At 43.2% G+C, this 21,206-nt stretch overlaps 1 protein-coding gene across 1 annotated transcript in view; it reads left to right on the forward strand.

The window, feature by feature from the left end:
- The window catches only part of LOC126263192 (aromatic-L-amino-acid decarboxylase-like), a 188,437-nt gene that overhangs the window by 62,332 nt on the left and 104,899 nt on the right, over positions 1-21,206 (forward strand). The window contains exon 3 of the mRNA XM_049960253.1: positions 19,835-19,955. Within this exon, the coding sequence (XP_049816210.1) occupies positions 19,835-19,955 (121 nt within the window). The remainder of the gene's footprint in view (positions 1-19,834; positions 19,956-21,206) is intronic.

Here is a 21,206-nt window from a genome sequence, read left to right on the forward strand (position 1 = left end):
ATCATCCCCAGCCTGGCTGATAAACACCTGCTGGAACGTACGATGTTTATGCAGGATGGCGCTCCACCCCATATTGCTAGACGCGTGAAAGATCTCTTGCGTGCGTCGTTTGGTGATGATCGTGTGCTCAGCCGCCACTTTCGTCATGCTTGGCCTCCCAGGTCCCCAGACCTCAGTCCGTGCGATTATTCGCTTTGGGGTTACCTGAAGTCGCAAGTGTATCGTGATCGACCGACATCCCTAGGGATGCTGAAAGACAACATCCGACGCCAATGCCTCACCATAACTCCGGACATGCTTTACAGTGCTGTTCACAACATTATTCCTCGACTACAGCTATTGTTGAGGAATGATGGTGGACATACTGAGCATTTCCTGTAAAGAAAATCATCTTTGCTTTGTCTTACTTTGTTATGCTAATTATTGCTATTCTGATCAGATGAAGCGCCATCTGTCGGACAGTTTTTGAACTTTTGTATTTTTTTTAGTTCTAATAAAACCCCATGTCATTCCAAGCATGTGTGTCAATTTGTACCTCTCTATCTACATTATTCCGTGATTTATTCAGTTTTCAAATTTATCCTGACTGTTTGATCACCCGGTACATATAACAATGTTGTTGGCAATGTCAAACTCCTGGGCTACATTCGTCAAACTTCGACCTTCTTCCAGTTTCCCTATGATTCTTCCCCATGTGAAGTCATCCAAACGTTGTCTCCGAGCCATGTTACAATGAAGACAACCGTCGCAGTGCACCGTAACTGCTAGCTAATTGACACACACTGTCTTTTCCAGTTAATATCTTATGTTACTCTATCTATCTCATCCATATCTTTTGCATAGCAGTTAATACATATCAAATGTCGTACACTAGTGACAACTTGTAGGTATAACATGTTATTGTCGACATCTTTTCAAGATCTCTAGGCATTCATTTTATTCGGTGTGAAATTTTAAAAGGATTTTAAAAAATTTAAATGTTGTAAACTTGTTAGCTTGCAGTCATACTATTTTTGTGTAATTTATCCTCTATTCACAAATGCATCCATCTATATCATAAAATACGGTAATTGCAAATTTTTTAATGCAATGTTATAAATTTTCTCCACTTACTTATGTAGGCTCCTCTAAATTTGGTTTAAATATGTCAGTGTATATAAATAGCACATAAAAAGCATGTTAAATGCCCACCACGAGATTAGTCTTTATACTATACATGATGCTTCACAACGTAGTTTTCTCAGTGCTTGGTGTCAGCTGCTGCTTCTGTTTTATGATACGACAACACTATATTTTACATGTTTTAATTTTGACGTCATCTGCATACTTTCACTTGTAACTTTTAAACTTACAAATTTGTTGCCAGAAATAACTGCGAAGGCGACTGATTACAGTTATCTGGTAATTTGTGGTAAGTTCCTATGGGACCAAACTGATGAGGTCGTCGGTCCCTAGGCTTTCACACTACTTAAACTAACTTTACGTATGCTAAGGACAACACACACACCCAAGCCCAACGGAGGACTCGAACCTCCGATGGGCGGAAACGCGCGAACTGTGGCAAGGTGCAATCAACCGAGCGGTACCCCGCACGGCTACAGTTATTTCTAGAAACCTTTATTCAGCACAGTCGTCATCCATAATGGATAAATGTTTTACGTATTTGTCTTGTTGATCTCATGACAGGCGATAACGCCCGACACTGGTGATTTCTTACTGAAATTGCCGCGCGGGACTAGGCGAGCGGTCTGGGCGCTGCAGTCATGGACTGTGCGGCTGGTCCCGACGGAGGTTCGAGTCCTGCCTTGGGCATGGGTGTGTGTGTTTGTCCTTAGGATAATTTAGGTTAAGTAGTGTGTAAGCTTAGGGACTGATGACCTTATCAGTTAAGTCCCATAAGATTTCACATTCTTACTGAAATTGTACTTAATTATATCAGTAAATAAACCAGTTTTAAACTAAGACTTCCAGTTCCTTACGTTTCTCTACCTCAAAAGAAACCTGTAAAGTTTGTTTTCGGCAGACTTGTCAGACATCTTAAGACGATCTACGCCAGTGTTTCGATATATCTGAAAAGCAACCTTCGTTAACAGTTTCCAGGATGTTTACAAAAATTACCAAAAGTCTACTGTGAAGTCAAATAATTTCTTTTGTCTAAAAGTTGCGGCCCCTGTGGTTTCTGATGCCACTCACCTAATATTTGGACATACCTAAGACGTCTGGGAACTGCCGCATACAATGCGGAAGCACAAGCTACATCCAGGGCCGGAGTAAGATTCTCCTGTGCAGTTCAAATAGTGGCAATTCACACACGCCGTCAATGGATTGTCATCGATCGTCACATCACGCCAAGATTTCTCGGGAAGAACGTTTCGAAGGGCCATAGCGAGCCTAATTGGAGAGAAACTTTACAATGAGTACTCAGTGTGAACTAATACGAAAGTATTGCCCACTGACTGCTATCGCGAAAACATCTTAATGTGTACTGGAAGGACTTTATTTTATTTTATTCACTGAAGGAATACGTTGGGAAAAAAAAGAAAAAAAAGATACATATCTTGTTCAACATATCTTGTTCAGTGTGCTGTAACCACGATTTTTCCAGTGGAATAGCGAAAAGAAAAACCGGGAGTAATGCTGATGCGTCATGCAGAAGTTTAAAATAAGATTCGTAATAAATTAACGACGAACATTAGGTTGCAGAAATATTTGTAAACACAGTTCAAGCACACTAAAACGGCCCATCTAGATACAACATAGGCGAACCATCAACTTCTGTCGAGGTGATATTGGACGCCTAAATCTTGAATTTATACTCGTAATTTTATTTGTATCTTGTTTAACAGGTAAAAAACCTGTTGTTTAGAAATTCAGAAATATTTATAGAACGACGACGCCTCCTCTTCCAGCTCCTTGTAAAGAGTGTGGAACTCTTCTTCACAGTCTCGATCTTTTAACATTTTTCAAACCCAGACCCTTTTTGCCCTCATCATCAAGTGCAACATCAATCATTGCAAACCGCTTAAAGCTAAATTTCGCCATTTTATGACGACCTACCAAGAATTACGAAATAGTGCCTCTGGTGAGTATTTTATGAACCAACTGTAACGTCATGACGTTCTTTCGACGTCGACCTACCGTGTAGTCTGAAAGCTCAGGAATTCCTCTGCCTTTGACGTTCAAAAACGTGACGGTGACGTTCCCGCAAAAGTGAATCCACCTTTACCATTCAGCGCCCCCCCCCCTCCCCCTTTCCGCGTGTACATTTTCATAAATGTCAATTTTTGGTACTGTTTGTGATGCACACTGTAATATCCAAATCTTGCATCTACTACCTAATTGTATACAAATCTCCCAATCTCGCGCCTGTGTACTGTGTAACAGATTAGCAGGGGTTATTATTTATTTTACTAGTTTGGAATGTACAGGACAATATCATAAGACAAACAGTTATTTGTTATCCTTGATAACACAGCAACAGTAGACTTGCATTTTTAAAATTTCAAACCGGAGGTATGCCTCACTACACATTATATTTTAAACTTCAATTTGTACCCATGAAGTCTATTTTTAGCATCGTTTCATCCATATCATTTGAGCATTTTAGTGAGACTGTGTACGGTAGCAAACCACCGCACTGAATACAAATTCGCTTTCCTCTCCTTAGTTCAGTCGCTGGCACATTGTTTGTTCTAGCTGTGAAGCATACGACTTGTGATTCATCCTGCATAAATCAGTTTGCCTTGCTTAGAACAGCTCCCTTCGTTATTCTGAGTTTGAGATACTTTGTTGACGTCGTCTATCAACGAGGTTACAATCCTGTCAGCTACTGAACGATGCAACAAGATTTCAGTAACTCTCCTGTTTATATTTCGTAGTTACGCTTTTGTTATTGTAAATGTGTATTCTGACAAGCTCGGAACGCACACCAACACAGCTTTAGTTTGCTTTGTTGTGCATTTTAATTCAATCTAATAATACATCTTCATGGGGATCTTAAACCGTGTTTTGAAATCTGAAGTCAGTGCAAATAATTTTCATTTAAATAACATCGATTTTAATGTTTTCCTTTACTCAAGAAAAAGAAAGCCCGAAAAAAAGCCAAATGACTGAGAAAATAACCATACTTCTGGACCCCTCCTAAATCACTCATATGCCAGCTAAATGGAATTAAAAAGTAAACAGAGTTAGCTTTAAAAAAGCTGATTTGGCGACACTGCTTGCTTGGGTCCTTTTTTATTTTTAACTGGCTCTAGCTACATCATTTCAAGTAAGCCTACACTAGCATAGTACCGGTATTTATCTCGCCTCTACACCGATGATAAAGCGCTGGCAACTGTTGAATGAACATTGCTTTCCTTCGTAAACGAGGAACCGGCCATTTCTCGTAACGATAAAATGTTATAGTGAGTTTTTGAGCAGGTAAGGAATGCTAGCTGTTAAGTACACTTTTTTTCCTTTTTTATGGCTTCCCTAAAGACTTGACGTCCATTCTGACGTAGCACACGTCAAGGTCACTGTTTCTAGAAATCAAATTGCTAAGTAGGAAGTCACCGTTATAGACGCTGTTGTGCCACAATTGCTTCCATTGTCTGCTCCGTCACAAGGACGAATGCACTTTCTCCAAAAAAAAAAACAAAAAAATCGCCACCGGTAACCCTCATGGTGAAGTTGGAACCGCAATTCGTTCTTTTCACGACTGCTTTACTTCCGAATACCAGTGTCAGCTGGTCTAATATTATGCCCAACAACACGCCCACTTTAGCCAACAGTGCTTCAGCAAAGGCCTGGGTTAAATTTAAGTCTTTAAACGCAATGAAGAGTACTAAACTTCATATAGTTCAGCTTTCTCGCGTGGAAAAACCAGCATCGAACGAAATGCACTCGCATTTCGAAGGACTGCATTTTAAATTCCCGTCCGACAAAGGCGGATAGTACGCTCATAAGATAGTTTGTAGGGGGGTTAGACTTGGTGATATGGTGTATTTTTAATATTTTGGAAGATAAATAGTAACCTGTTAGTAACCGTAAAAAAGTTCCAGTTCCGACTCTGTTAAAAACCTGCGTTGCCCGTGGCATCGTACAAACGATGAATGCAGATAAACGTGTTCGCTGAGCGTTGCCTCCCCATTTCTAGCTTGTGCTGGGTCTGCAATGACGTCGTTCTCGATGGGACGTTATACACTTGTGGATATTACGTGTCGTAGATCGGTAAAAACACACTTTAGCTGTCAAATGAACTTTTATTTAAGCACAGAACAAGGCGAATACAACGTAGCTGTACAAATGTAGCGCGCTGTGAAGACAGTCCAAGTAAGTCAAAGATCCTTGGGTCCACAGATATGGCCAGAGGCGCCACAGAGCTCCCCCCCCCCCACCGGCAGTGCGGAGCATGGCGGAGGGGGGAAGCGTTCTCACTTGAACACCAGATCTTCGTGCCTGCACGGCGGATGAAGACGGCGTCCAGCATGGGAAGTGGGCGCCTTGGAAGCCACACTGATAGGATCACGTGCGTCGGACTGCTGCGCAGGCGTTCGAGTGCCGCTGGAGATCACAACAGGTGGAGATCACACGTCAGCGGATGAGGTGGACACGATGGCAGGCAGACCGGAGGCGTTGGAGTGTGGTTCGGCGAGGGACCACGCCGGTTTCAATCGGTTAAGGTGGTTGCGGGGCCAACAAAAAATGGTTCATGGCTCTGAGCACTATGGAACTTAACATCTGAGGTCATCAGTCCCCTAGAACTTAGAACTACTTAAACCTAACTAACCTAAGGACATCACACACATCCACGCCCGAGGCAGGATTCGAACCTGCGACCGTAGCGGTCGCGCGGTTCCACACTGAAGCGTCTAGAACCGCTCGGCCACAGTGGCCGGCGCGGGGCCAACATACAGAGTCTTTGTACAGCATTACAAACTCACACGATGCCATGTCTTTGTGTACAAGCAATGGCGGCGAGGAATGAGCGCGAGGCAGGGTTTGTTGAAGGCGGGCGACGTGTGCGCGCACTCCTTCTACGAGGGCCGAAAGGGGGATTGCGTCACTCGGACGTGCATCCTCCACGAATTCAGCTGGCATGAGTAGGATTTCTCCATATAAGACCTCCACCAGCGAGTATTCAGATCCTCCTTGTGGGCGGAAGGAATGACAAGCAAGACCCAAGGAAGTGCCTCAGACCAAAGCCCACTGTGGCACATGAGAGCAGCTTTTAGAGTTTGGTGCCATCACTCAACTAGGCCGTTTGCCTGTGGGTAATAGGCCGTAATGTGAAATTTGGCAGCCGGCCAAAGTGGCCGTGCGGTTAAAGGCGCTGCAGTCTGGAACCGCAAGACCGCTACGGTCGCAGGTTCGAATCCTGCCTCGGGCATGGATGTTTGTGATGTCCTTAGGTTAGTTAGGTTTAACTAGTTCTAAGTTCTAGGGGACTGATGACCTCAGCAGTTGAGTCCCATAGTGCTCAGAGCCATTTGAACCATCTTTTGAAATTTGGCAACTCCACACAGCTCGCACAGTTGAGCGAAAAGTGTGAACTCGAATTGTCGTCCCTGATCCGTAATACGTAAAAGGGGACAGCCAAATCTTGCAACCCACGCTGATATGAAAGTGCAAGCTATGGTCTCTGCCATTATGTCGACAAGAAGGATCGCCTCAACCCAACGGGTCGCATGCTCGATCATAGACAGTATGTATTTGTACCCCTCAGAAGGGGGGGATAGGGCAACCACATCAATGTGCACGTGCCGAAGGTGAACCCTGGGACTATCGAACTGTACTAAAGGAGGTTGCATGTGTCTGCCCACTTTACTATATTGGTAAGGGACACATGCGTGGGTCCAGGAGCGGCAATCATGCTGCACGCTGGGCCAGACGAAACGTTCAGTGACTAGTCTCGTTGTTGCCCGCGTTCCAGGGTGGGCCAGGTTATGTAAAGCATCGAAGATCCCGCGCCAAAGAGTGGACGGCACCAAGGGGAGGGGAAAGCCCATAGAAATGTTGCAGAACAACGGGGTCGTCGACCCATGCAGGACAACAGGTTTAATAGCAAGTGATGACCCGTCCAAAACCAATCACTGTGCATCTGCGTCTTCACTCCAGAGTCAGGCAAGGTCATCTAAGTTCAAGGGTGAGGAGAGCACCGAGATACGAGATAAATAGTCAGCTACAACATTTCTTGCACCATGGATGTAACAAGTGTACGAGGAATGTTAGCAAATAAAGTCCATGTGCTGGAAACATCGCGCAGCAGGAGGTCCTTCGCCGGGCTGCGTATTGCATCAACGAGAGGTTTGTGGTCCGAGTAGATATTGAAAGGACGCCCCTCCAGGTTGCTCCGGAAGTGTTTGACTGCCTCATAAACCGCAAGAAGCTTGCAGTCGAAAGCCAACCACTTACACTGACCCCTGGTTAGTTTTTGGAAAAGAATCAGAGTGGCTGAGTGGAATCTGCAATGTGCTGTTGTAAGACAGTGCCCACAGCTGACTCACTAGCGTCAATCGTAATAGAAATATGGGCCTCAGGGTTGGGGTGGGCGAGAGTGACTGCTTTCACAGTCGCAGTTTTTCAAATTATCAAATGCATCGAGCATGGGCTTAGTCCAGTCCAACTTTCACTTCCCCATGGTATTTTTACCAGAGATGGTATCGATAAGGGCTTATTGGATGGAAGCAGCCCGAGGGATATGGCATTGATAAAAGTTTAGCATACCCAGAAAACGACGAAGTTGAGCTTAATCCTCAGCAAGAGGCAGCGCAAAAATGGTTTCGATAGAAGAACCCTTTGGTCGGAGACTGTTGGCTGCGACCATATGGCCAAGGAATGTAACTGATGTAGAATAGAGTTGAGATTTGTTGTGGTTGATCACTAAGCCTTTGGGTGCAAGCGCTAAACGAACTGCATCGAGGTAAAACTGGTACTCCTTGGCAGACGAGGAAAAAATCAGCATGTCATCCAAATAAGCGAAAGCAAAAGGCAGACATAGCAAAATGGAATCAATGAACCGTTGCCGTGTCTGAGAGGCATTTTTCAATCCATAAGACATGTAACAGTACTCAGATAGGCCTAGGGGGTGTGATGATGGCCATCTTCAGAATATCCGGCACATGCATGGGAATTTGGTGGGTTCGAGTCCTCCCTCAGGCATGGGTGTGTGTGTTTGTCCTTAGGATGATTTAGGTTAAGTAGTGTGTAAGCTTAGAGACTGATGTCCTTAGCAGTTAAGTGCCATAAGATTTCACACACCTTTGAACATTTTTTTTTTTTTTTTTTAGTTTGGTGATACGCCTTCAAAAAATCTAAGACAGAGAATAACTTTGAACCATGCAGTAGTTGTGTGAAATCCTCGATATGAGTAATGGGATAGTAATCAATAATTGTCCAAGCATTAAGGGACCTGTAGTCCCTGCACATGCATAACAAGCTGTCCTTCTTAGGAACAAGGTGGATAGGTGAAGACCAGTTGTTGTCCGATGGTCGGAGCACTCCGGAAGCCAATAAATCCTGAACAGTTTCTGTCGCTTGCACAAGTTTGGAAGCGTTAAGATGTCTAGCTTTATAACGTACAGGTGGGCCGTCCGTGGCGCGGATTCTATGACAAGTGCCACTGCTGACGGCCAATACCCGCAAAGGGAGGCAGGCAGGGGGAGGGGGGGGGGGGTAGAAGAGGAGCACGACTGGTTCAGTGACCTTGCTAGACCAGAATGGGGTGAGTGGGGCGTTGGCAGCAAACGACGATGGAGGGCGTGGTGCGGCAGCCATGTGATGTGAGAAATCCCGCAAAGCAATAACATAAGCGTCTTGTAGATTCACCTGTGACAGAGCGGAACCAGCAGATGGAGGATCTAAACTCGACACAGGAACAATGCAGTGTGAAGAAGCATTAGAAGTGAATGACAGTTCCACCTGATGCAGCTCTGTGGACAAACTGCGAATCATACTCCGTGTGTGAACCAATTCAGCAAAGGTGGTGGCAATCTGGGTGCGTAATGCCTTATTATGTGTGCAGAGCTCGTCGGTCTGTGTGTGCATGTCCGATAAATCAGAGAGTCATGCAGTAATACCCTCGAGCAGAGATGCACATGTGGGAAGTGTAGCCAAGGCAGAGAGCTGAGTTGTGCCGAACTTGTTTGAGCACAGAATGGTAGAACCAGACGCATGGCAGAGCGTTACGGCCTGCAGGTCTGGCGAAAGTTTGTAATGGTGTAGAAAGTCCAACCTGATCACAGGTTCATCCATGTCGGCAACGTGGAAAGTCTGAGGAAAGGTGGCGACTGTTGATAGGTGAAGCGACATCTTGATGGAGCCAAGGACCACAATGGGAGAATGATTTGCAGCAGTCAAAGCGAGGTTAGCAGGAGAAAGCATTTTGCCCATGTGCTAGGCCAGGATAACGCTGATGTCGGCGCCAGTGTCGACGAGAAAGCGAGTGCCCGATGACAAGTCTGTGACGTAGAGGCATCACACCACTGGAGCAAGTGGTGTGGCGTCAGACAGTAGTCGCCATGGACGATCATAGTGGGATGTGGCACCTAAACGTGCCCACCAGAATCATAGGGTACGCACAAGGCACGCAGCAGTTGCGAGCGGCGTCCCCATAAGTGCCATGGTACCAGCATAGTGGGTAAGCCTGGAGGCGAGGCAATGTGGAATGGGTGGGCGACGCAGCTGACTGTGTCACTGCATGAGACTACTTGGGCTGCTGTTCGGGCCGGGTCAGCCACTGTCGGGAGGTAGCAGGCAGTACCTCCTGTAGGCCGCCAGGTGGCAGCTCCTGACAGGCCGTTGAGCTGCTGAGGTGTGCACACTGGCCCCTGCCAGCAGGGCGCAGAACCGAAGGTGCAGGCATGCCAACTGAAGGCAATGGTGATGTCATACATGACAGGCGGTGTTGGTGACGAATGATTGCATAGGCCAGATAGGCCATGCATACGTGAACCTCGAGAGGTTGAGCTATGTGAGATACCAGGTGAAGTTGTAGGTCAGACAGAAGTTTGACCATCCACAAGGTCCACAGCATGGCGTCTGGTAGTGCTTGATCATCAATTAATGCACGAAGGTGCTGCCAAAGCTGCGAAGATGTGTGGTCATCGAGAAACTCGCTATGGATGATGTGGTGGATAGGCTCTGCTGGTGGGCGAGAAAGGCATTCGATGAGCAATGTTTTCGCAGTTAAATATTTGGGCAAGGCGACTGATGAGAGGAGAAGATCACTGACGAGGTCAGGATGAGCTTTGAGGTGTCTCACCAGGCAGACAAAACGTGCGTCGTTGTCCAAAATCTCATGGATATCCAGTAGATGATCCACTAATGTGAACCAAGTCTTAGAGTAGTCCTTTTCCAATGCAGGCAGCTTAGGAAACTTGCTGGGTAACATATGTTGGTGCAGCACTGGGAGGCGAAGATTTGTGTGAACGGGGTAGGAAGCCCACAACATCGGGAGTGCAGTAGTAGCGGTGGACAACGCGTCGCCCGAGGTCTGCATGGGGGGGGGGGGGGGGCGGCCGCAAGCAGCACAAGATGTGGAGTGCAACCAATAGCATGATGTGTCCCAAATGCAGGCCCAAAGGTGAACATGATGCGGGTGTAACGGCCAGTGTCATTGCAACAGCGGGCAGAAGGCAGTCACGGTGCAGCCACAGGGGGCTGATCCAGATACTGGCACGGGTGGTATGGCCGATGCTGTTACAAAAGCGGGTGGAAGGCAATCATGCTGTGACCACAGAGTGATGGTCACGGAAACTGGCACAGTCGAGGCGACCAGTGTCGCCGAGACGGCATGCGGGGGCGGTGCTATGACATCACGCATATAAGAATATGTGACCCCATGCACACGAACTTTAGAATAACAGTTCTCATTTTCGTTGGCACATCGGACCAAACCGAAGTGGACTGCTTAGCTGAGGGGTGAAACACAACGCCCATCACTCGATTATCACTCACAATGTCAGTAAGCGGCATGCTCTGTCCGTGCAGCAGCTGTCGCTGCATAGTTGCACTTGACGGTGGCCATGTTGGGCCTGTTACAGTTAAGTAGCTGCCAGTATGGCTGGGCCCAGGTAATTGTTCATTTTTCACCAAATACACATTAGGTATACTAGTAAATATGCAAGCACAGTTAATAGGGTGCGAGGCACTAGCACAAAAGTACACTGGTAGATCCATTGTTCCGAAGTCAATATGGACCAGCACATGAAGTCTGTTAATTATAAAATGAAGCACAAAATAATTCCTGAACATACGATGACGATGTAGGACCTTAGTAGTGTCATTAGTCATTACTTTCCATCAGCTTATATATATTCCCATTAAGCTGTCTAATCCTGTCTGTGAAACTCTTGATGAACTCACCCTGCCTTTGTCATACACTGTTTAATTGCTCACGGTAATGTCTACAACAATTCGTCCTCATGTAACGCACTAACAAGTCTGCCCTCGAAACTTCAAATGTTTAAGCATTCCATAACTCCTCATGATACGAGGCGTGTTTTTTAAGTAAGTACCATTTTGAAATTAAAACAAGACGTTCTAAGATATCTCAATAATTTTATTTTTACATGAAAGCCTGTACTTTAATCTACTTTTCTACGTAATTTTCGTCAATATTGAAGCACTTGTCATAACGTTGTACCAGTTTTTGAATACCCTCCTCATAGAAGTCTGCCACCTGACTTGTTAACCACTGCATCACCACTGTTTTGACTTCGTCATCGTCCTGAAGACGCTGATCGCCCAGGTGTTTCTTCAAGTGCAGGAACAGATGGTACTCACTGGGCGCAAGATTGGGGCTGTACGGAGGATGATCAAGAGTTTCCCATCGAAAAGATGTGATGAGATCTTCGGTCTGATTCGCCACATGCGGACGGGCATTGTCTTGCAGCAAAACGATGCCCTTGCTCAACTTCCACGGACTGTTGCTTTGATTCTGGTGTGACGTAGGCCACCCATGTTTCATCGCCCAGAACAGTTTGGCTTAATAAATCATCACCGTCGTTGTGGTACCGCTCAAGGAAAGTCAATGCACTGTCTAAACGTTTCGTTTTGTGCACATTCGTCAACATTTTCGGTACCCAACGTGCGCACAATGTTCGGTAATTCAAGTGCTCGGTCACAATGCCATACAACACACTACGAGAAACATTAGGAAAGTCATCCCGCAAGGAGGAAATCGTAAAGCGTCTGTTTTCTCTCACCTTATTGTCCACTTCCTGCACCAAACTTTCATTAACGACCGAACGACGCCCACTCCGTTGTTGATCATGCACATTTGTACAACCATCTTTAAATGCTCTCACCCACTTTCTTTCCATTCCATCACTCATAATGTTTTCTCCATAAACTGCACAGATCTCACGATGAATATCGATCGCTTTTAGGCCTTTAGCACTAAGAAATATTATAACAACCGATACTTCACAGTCGGCGGGATTCACGATTATCGGAGGCGTCTTAAACACTCAGTACACAACGTAAACAAGGAAGAATCAGACTGTAATGGCGTCAGTGCGTAGATTAAGGTACAGGCCTTCATGTAAAAATAAAATTATTGAGATATCTTAGCACGTCTTTTTTTAATTTCAAAACGGTACTTACTTAAAAAACACGCCTCGTATATTACGTATGTTTTCACATCTCATATAAGGCATAACTTAACTAAATGTGATAACTGCCCCTCCAACCAACATCCAAGCTACATGGCTGTTAACAGTTTGTCTATAAACACATCCTCCCCTTCTTTACCCGAGAAAGGAGAGACTAGGAGAGTATCGCAAATATGTCCTCCCTTAATGCAACTATCTGCTTATGCAAGTCCGTGGTGTGCACCTGTGTTTGTGCCACTTAATTCAGCAAGGTCTGACCTACCACAACAGTGGTAACCTCTCGTTGCAAAATCTGTTTGTACAATAAAAGAAAAAATACAATAACGGACAGTGGCGCCGACTTAGGGGGGGGGGGGGGGGGGCAAGGTACTTTTTGCCCCCCCCCACAATAGTTAAAAGTAGGGGCCTCCCTCCCCCCCCCCCCACCCAATATTCAAACATGCATTTCTCACCGCTCTCTCCCCCTTCCTCTTCCTTTACTGGGAAATTTGTTAAAACTTGCACATACATTTTTGCATAATAGTATGTAATGATTATGTAGGAAAAAAATACCGATTTTACGAGCCATTGCGTATTCCTTTCTGCTACTCCTCCACCCTCTACATATGACGAACTGTCGTGACAGGGTCTGTCCCCTGCATCTGTACTATTCGCACACTTTTATTGTACGGAGGTATGCGGGGAACGAAAGCTCACCATGAGCTCGCAGCGCTTTGGCTGCTAGGACGAACTCCACTTCCTCCTACAGCAGCCTGCTGGCAGCTTGTTAAAGAAACTAATGAGCAGTAGTGGCACCGAATTTGATGGCGATCGCTAGAAGGACTAGGTAACGTTAAAGACTCTTCATTCATTTTGGTAGATTCTACTGACAGTCGCTAGGCACAACACTACACAAATGAGCACCGGCTCCAGGGATTTTGCCACCCCGCGCGAACATGTCAAGTGCCCCCCACCCACCCCCTTTTTCGACATAGTGAACTTTTCCCACAATATATTTCATACATGACGCCTTATTTTCACATATCACACTCATTCGTCTCTTTGTTGTGAATATGTCTTTAAGATCAAAGCAGCAGTCAGTGATACTTTTACAGTGCAATACATTTTAAGTCATTTTTGTTGCAGGAAACGTTTCTTTCGTAAATCGGAGCACACTGTTTCTGTACCATGGATAATTTTCAATAATACCCTAGATTTTATGAATAATTTGTATTTCCAATTTATTCTCACATTCCTTTATTTACGCAAGATGAATTTTCCGCCCCCTAAAATCCTCCGCCCTGGCTAGAGCGGGCCCTGACAATAACACTATTGTTACATGGCTACTTCTTGTTAGGCGCACATTACTGTTACGCAGGCCGCAGCTAATGTTGGTAGTGAACGTAAATATTCCGGAGCTGGGCATCGCCAGTGGTCAGTTAGTCTTACTGTGACTCGGTTCAGTTGTTAATCTTTCGTCCCTTACTGTCCAGTTTAAAATGGACAAGTTTATAATTAGGAAGAAATGCGGCAAGTGTTAGCGATGGTGAAGCTCTCTTGGAAACAGCAATTTGCATGGATCGATTATATTAAGGTAAAAGATGTTATCATTTGCAAAATTTGCAGACAAATGTTTGAAGAAAATCGTTTTCAGTTTTCTCACAAAATGGAAAAAACTTTCATGGAAACTGGTATTTCGAACTGGAAGAAAAGGGTAGAAAAATTGAAAGCGCATGAAGCATCAGGCTGCCACAGAGAAGCTGTTCTGAAATTCAAATCCTTAAAATCGAATGTCAATGTATTTAGCCAGATTTCCAAAGAAAAACTGACACAAATGAAAGAAAACGGAGCTTGTTTACTAAAAATCATATCTTCCCTCCGTTATTTAGCAGTGCAGGGGCTTGCAGTCCGTGGGCATACTGATGAAACAAGTAAATTTGACAGTTTATTACGCCTTCGATGTGAAGATAACCAGCCACTTTTAATATGGCTACAGCACAAAACTTACAAATGGACATCCCATGATGTGCAAAACGAAATTTTCGCCATTTTAAGTCATACACTTCGTAGAAAATTATTGAAGGATATCAAGAGTGCAGAGTATTTTGCAATAATAGCAGACGAAACAACAGACATAGCCACCAAAGAGCAATTTAGTATCTGCTTCGCTAGAGATAGAAGAATATTTTTTAGGGCTACACTCAATACAAAGTACCACAGCTAAGGCTCTGTTTGATATTATCATCGACATTTTAAGACAGTTTGATTTGCCTACGGTTAATTGTAGGGGCCAATGCTTTGACAGTTCAGCTAACGTGGCCGGATTACATAATGGTGTCAGGCAAAGTTTATGGAACTGGAGAAGAGAGCTATGTTTGTGCACACTGTTTAAATCTAACACTATAAGACACTGTGAAAGCAGTTCCAGAATGTTGAAATGCATTGAATGTTATGAAGGACTTAATACATTTTGTGAGAGATTCACCTAAAAGATTAGATCTGTTTGCTCACCTGAAGGCAGATGCCTCTACAAATTTGAAACCACTCTGTCCTACAACGTGGGCCATAACATACTTGGCAGTGTCTTCAGTTTTGTCCAACTATACAGAACTTCAGGAATTTTTTCTAAATGTTTCAAGAAATGACAATTCAAACATTGGGGCCAAAGCAAATGGCTTTTTGATTAATATGCAGACGTATGATTTCTTTTTCATGTTATCACTTTTGGTAAAACTGTTTGGTCACATTGATACCGTAAACATAGCACTACAGAGGAAATCCCTACACTTAAAGGAGGCCAATACGATGATTTCCACTCTTGTAACTTCTATAAAATTTATGAGAAACAATTTTGAATCATTCTGGGGTGAAGTAACTTCAAAATGTCAAGATATGGATGTTGATTCCCCAAAATTATCCAGTAGAAGAAAAGTCCCTAAGAAATACAATAACTCCACTAATTCATCTGTAGAAACATTCACCAAAGTATGTGACAAATATAGAAGATTGTATTATGAAATAATGGATACATTCATCATGGTTCAAAACTCAATCATTCATGTTTGTAAATCAAATTGAACAATTTCTTCTTGGTGATAACAAACATTCATTCGATATTTTATCTTTCTACAAATCATATATAGACAAAGAATGCTTGCTTCTCCACCGAAGCATGTTTCATGAGATTATCCAAAGTAGTGATTCTGCGAATATTAGTTCGTTGGATGACATAGTGAAATACCTAAAACAGGAAAACCAACTGTTTGACCTACTGCCTGAACTAGTGAAATTCATATGTGTAGTGCTGACGATTCCGGTAATGTCCTGCACCACTGAGCGATCGTTTTCTTGTCTGCGGAGGGTGAAAACATATCTTCATTTTATAATGAGGCAGGATCATCTTAATGTCATCGCCCTTCTCAACGCTCATATAGATGAATCGATGAAACTCAACCTTGATGCCATATGTGATGAGTTCATATGCAGGAATGATCTGAGGAGGAGTACATTTGCCATCAAAAATTAAGGTATGTTTCTTCAACTTTATTTATGTATTTGTTTTGTTCCACTACTGATCTATACTCTGACTGAAATGAAATTGTGATTGACGTTTCAGCGAGTCGAGGGTAGGGGCTAGTCGCCAGCCAATCGTAGTTTGCATGATTTTCAGCTGTTTGCATTTTTCATTATCCTCACAATCTTTTTTTGTTTCTTGAAAGTTTTTATGCTGTGAGGGGAATTTCCCAAGAATATGATGTCATAACTTAAAAGGGAAAGTATGCGTGCATAGTACACCTCTCTCCTTCAGCACTTGTGTTGTTCCATATAATTCTCATTGCATAGGTCATTTTATATAGCTTAGAATTTAAGAATGTGATGTGGGAATTCCATCTCAGATTATACTGCAAGTAAACAAAGCAATTTTGTTTCAGTGACACTTAATTTTTTGGTTTTCCAAAGAAATGTTTGGTTTTAATGGATTTTTAATTTTGCTGTGTGTGGAATTGTATAGTGGCTTTTTTTTGTTTTAAAAAAAAGGGTTAATCAGTTACTTATTCCTCTCAAACCACTCTGAAATCTTTTCATTTGTGACATCCGCATACAGCCTAAGAGCCTTTCTATTTCCACCTTCAATCAATACACTGGTGTCATGGTGTCATCTGCAAATAGGACTGGTTTGGAGTGTTGAACATGTAGATGGAAACACAAAGTTATCTGTCAAATGTAGTACCTAATGAAATGATTCTTGCCCCCCCCCCCCCCCCCATAAAAAAAGAATATTTTCAAGTCGGCGTCTCTGATAAGAGAGCACTTATTACTAGTATCACTGTTACAATCCGTATGTCTGAGTGCCAACCACGCACATTTTTACATTTTGTGCATAATACATACATCTAAAACAAATACTGAAGATGATTGGGCACATGGAGCATTGTGTCCCAACAAGGTAAAGTGACCACACCTAGCTGGCTGCAAACTGGATGATGGTTAGAGTGCCCTCTATACTCACTCAAATGACTGGCTGAGTACACCTTCATCAGTCAAAACTTTCATATAATTCTCAAATCCAAATGATTAGACATTGTCAACCAGTGTCACAGAAAAAGGTCGAAAAACAGGTTGCATCCACTCACCATATTGAAATAGTGCTGCTGACCACTGTCCCACAATATTGCTCGTTGTTACTGGCTTTCTTCTGACATCAAATGTAACAGTGTCAGGGATGCAGACACCTCTAAATGCCAGGATAGTCATTACTTCCCCAGGATGGCAGGTTGGATTCTACAAGTGCCACGATGAGCACAGAATCAGAAAAACAAGATCAACAGTAACATTCCTTATCCTGCAAGTAATTCGTACATACATTAATGGCAGCATCACGATGGCATGCACAGTCATCAAAGGCAGCAGTAGCCACCTCAGAATAACATAAAGTGGTGTGCTCGGTTCTTGGCAGTGTGAGTGCACCAGCTGGAGTGCTGCCTCAGCAGAATTGCAGTGGCTGGTCCAGCCTTGCAGATGCAAAGTCATTGTCAGGCATCCACCAGGCAACAGTATTTATGCTGGATGGTCACTGCTTCCAGCAGTCCGATAGGTGCGTGGGCCGACTGGTGCTGAAGATGTGATCCTTGGAGACACCCAGAGTGCTGGATGAAGATAAACTATAGGAGGTTTTTTTTTTTTTGCATCGGTTCAAGACACTGAACCGTCAGGTCTAATGGCAGCTTGTAGACCAGTGGTTGGCTGCTGACACTGCTAGACATAGCTGAAGCTGCTTTGTCTATATGGGACTGGCAGTTTTATCGAGAATGACATGGCACTGGCTGTAGTCCGAGACAGGAGACTGATAAGCGCTCAGCAGAGAGCATTTGTAGTTGCTCTGTTGAAATCTGTTGTGTGCGGACGCTACCTCCAGTGAAGTAGATGAGTGTGGCAGTGCAGTGTTGCGTTGTGCCACGGCAGGTGGTGACACAGCCCACTACTGTGACAGACTGGGGCCTAGCACCATGCTACACCAGTAAGATTCTAGCAACCCACAGCAGGATTTAACAACCAGCTCACTTGCATGCCTTGTCCGGGCAGACATTATCACAAGAAAATGAACAAGGCTAGTCTGTTCCTCAGTATCATCACTCCACTGTAATGATATGTAGGGCTATACTACTTATCCTAATGCAGATATATTCAGTGTTGTTTTAGGTAATTGTGGATTCCATTAAGGTTGTAATGAGGTGGTAAAAGTGATAGGATTGGAGAATCCCTTTTTGAGTGGTCCCAGGCAGATTTCAGTATCCTCGTGTCTAGTGCTTAAAGTCCCACATGTCAGGATATTTTGTACAGGCGTCGTTGAATGCTTATGAGTAATGTTCAGCTGCATATTTTTTCTTCGACTTGTGTCACAAATTGGAGAGACAATTACTCTGAATTACCAGCTCCCATACAGTCTCCTTAAATTCTGGTGTGATACACATATTGCTTTGATTATCAGTATGATATGCATACTAACTTAATGTGTGGACACAACACCTCAACAATATAGTCTGTTTTTACCTGGCAAGTTTGATACTTACTTTCTAGCCAACCAACCTCTTCCCCCGCCTATAATTTCATTCAAAGTGTGTGAATGTGTCACCAGAAGGAATGCAATGACAGAGTTTGTGCTGTGAAAGCAAGGCAGGTGAGTTTTGCAGGTTGCAGCATCACTGAACCCATTGACACTCTAAACCAAACAAGTGGGTATGAGTTGGAGCATGATTGTGTCTGCTTGTAGCTCAGCTAGCTACCACTGCTGAGAGTTCTTTTTCATAGATATGTTGTATTTTGTGCTTTTCACCTAACTGATGGAAACCATTGCAAAATTAGGAGATAGGTGAATAAGTTACATCAGCATCTTCAATAATGTCGGCACTGCAGAACTGTTAATTTATTTAACAACTACACTAGAAATAATGTCTGAAAGATATGGCACCTATCATTGGATGTGCTATAGTTGCATGAAATGTAGAGGATAATGCAACAAGAGAAGTCAGAAATTCACTTTTTTGTGCCTTTAGTTTTGGTGACCTATCAGGTTGCTTGTTTTTGTCTCTCTCATTCAGAATCTGCTGCCAGATAACACAACTCAGCATCTGCATTCTCTGTCCTACTACAACTATTAACGCCCTCCAGTGAGCCCCTACAAGTGATCAACATCATTCCTCAGGATGAGCAGGTGTTGAGGTGAAATATTAATCAAGATTAGAGGTTACGTCCTATCAATGAGAGGTCATTAGAGACACGTGAAATTCTGTAAAGTTTCAGTTACACCATCCAACACAATATCTGAGAGCTATAGCAGCAATTAAAACAAAAGATTTTTGGTAACACTGAAACTGGAGACATCATTAGTATTTTATGATGAAAGTTGGCTGATTGACGTGGTTACAAATTGTAAAACTGCCACAACAAGATAATGTTACAAGAAATTTATTATAATAGTCAAAATATTCTTATCTTACATTTTATTAACTTCGTAAATTGATCATAGTCATAGTGGAAATACACCATTTCTGAACAAATAGTAGTGGTTTGTAAGGCCATAGATTGTAAAAATGATTACAACAAACACTTTTTGTGTAAAACAAACTGACAATAATCACTTAACAGTTTTCAGAACTACAGTGCTTTACATGTGGTTCTCATCCTGAATATTTTAATCAAGTGATATATTAAATACTAATGCCATTGTTACTAAACGTTAACTGAAAATTTGTTTGCAGGCCTGTGTTACCTGATGTTACACCTGGTTTCATGAGTAAGCTGCTACCATCTGAGGCACCATATGAACCAGACACATGGCAAGATGTCATACATGATGTAGAGCATGTCATTATGCCTGGAGTAAGTCAGTCAATTGACTAGCATTCAATAATTCTTATGTCTCGTTTACTAATCCTCTGGGATGTTGTATGTAGATGGCAACTACTTTTATCATAAAATATTTCTGAGTAATATGACATTTAGCTCTGATGACTATCAATGCTGCACAAATAGCAAGAACCTAAAATCATTAAAATTATTTGTTTATATGTTGTTGTTGTTGTTGTGGTCTCCAGTCCTGAGACTGGTTTGATGCAGCTCTCCATGCTACTCTATCCTGTGCAAGCTTCTTCATCTCCCAGTACCTACTGCAACCAACATCCTTCTGAATCTGCTTAGTGTATTCATCTCTTAATCTCCCTCTACGATTTTTACCCTCCACGCTGCCCTCCAATACTAAATTGGTGATCCCTTGATGCCTCAGAACATGTCCTACCAACCGATCCCTTCTTCTCGTCAAGTTGTGCCACAAACTTCTCTTCTCCCCAATCCTATTCAATACTTCCTCATTAGTTACGTGATCTACCCATCTAATCTTCAGCATTCTTCTGTAGCACCACATTTCAAAAGCTTCTATTCTCTTCTTATCCAAACTATTTATCGTCCATGTTTCACTTCCATACATGGCTACACTCCATACAAATACTTTCAGAAATGACTTCCTGACACTTAAATCTATACTCGATGTTAACAAATTTCTCTTCTTCAGAAACACTTTCCTTGCCATTGCCAGTCTACATTTTATATCCTCTCTACTTCGACCATCGTCAGTTACTTTGCTCCCCAAATAGCAAAACTCCTTTACTACTTCAAGTGTCTCATTTCCTAATCTAATTCCCTCAGCATCACCCGACTTAATTCGACTACATTCCATTATCCTCGTTTTGCTTTTGTTGATGTTCATCTTATATCCTCCTTTCAAGACGCTATCCATTCCATTCAACTGCTCTTTCACGTCCTTTGCTGTCTCTGACAGAATTACAATGTCATTGGCGAACCTCAAAGGTTTTATTTCTTCTCCATGGACTTTAATACCTACTCCGAATTTTTCTTTTGTTTCCTTTACTGCTTGCTCAATATACAGATTGAATAACATCGGGGAGAGGCTACAACCCTGTCTTACTCCCTTCCCAACAACTGCTTCCCTTTCGTGTCCCTCGACTCTTATAACTGCCATCTGCTTTCTGTACAAATTGTAAATAGCCTTTTGCTCCCTATATTTTACCCCTGCCACCTTTAGAAATTGAAAGAGAGTATTCCAGTCAACATTGT

Source organism: Schistocerca nitens, chromosome 6 (genome assembly GCF_023898315.1).
Source record: "Schistocerca nitens isolate TAMUIC-IGC-003100 chromosome 6, iqSchNite1.1, whole genome shotgun sequence".
Classification (NCBI taxonomy): domain Eukaryota; kingdom Metazoa; phylum Arthropoda; class Insecta; order Orthoptera; family Acrididae; genus Schistocerca; species Schistocerca nitens.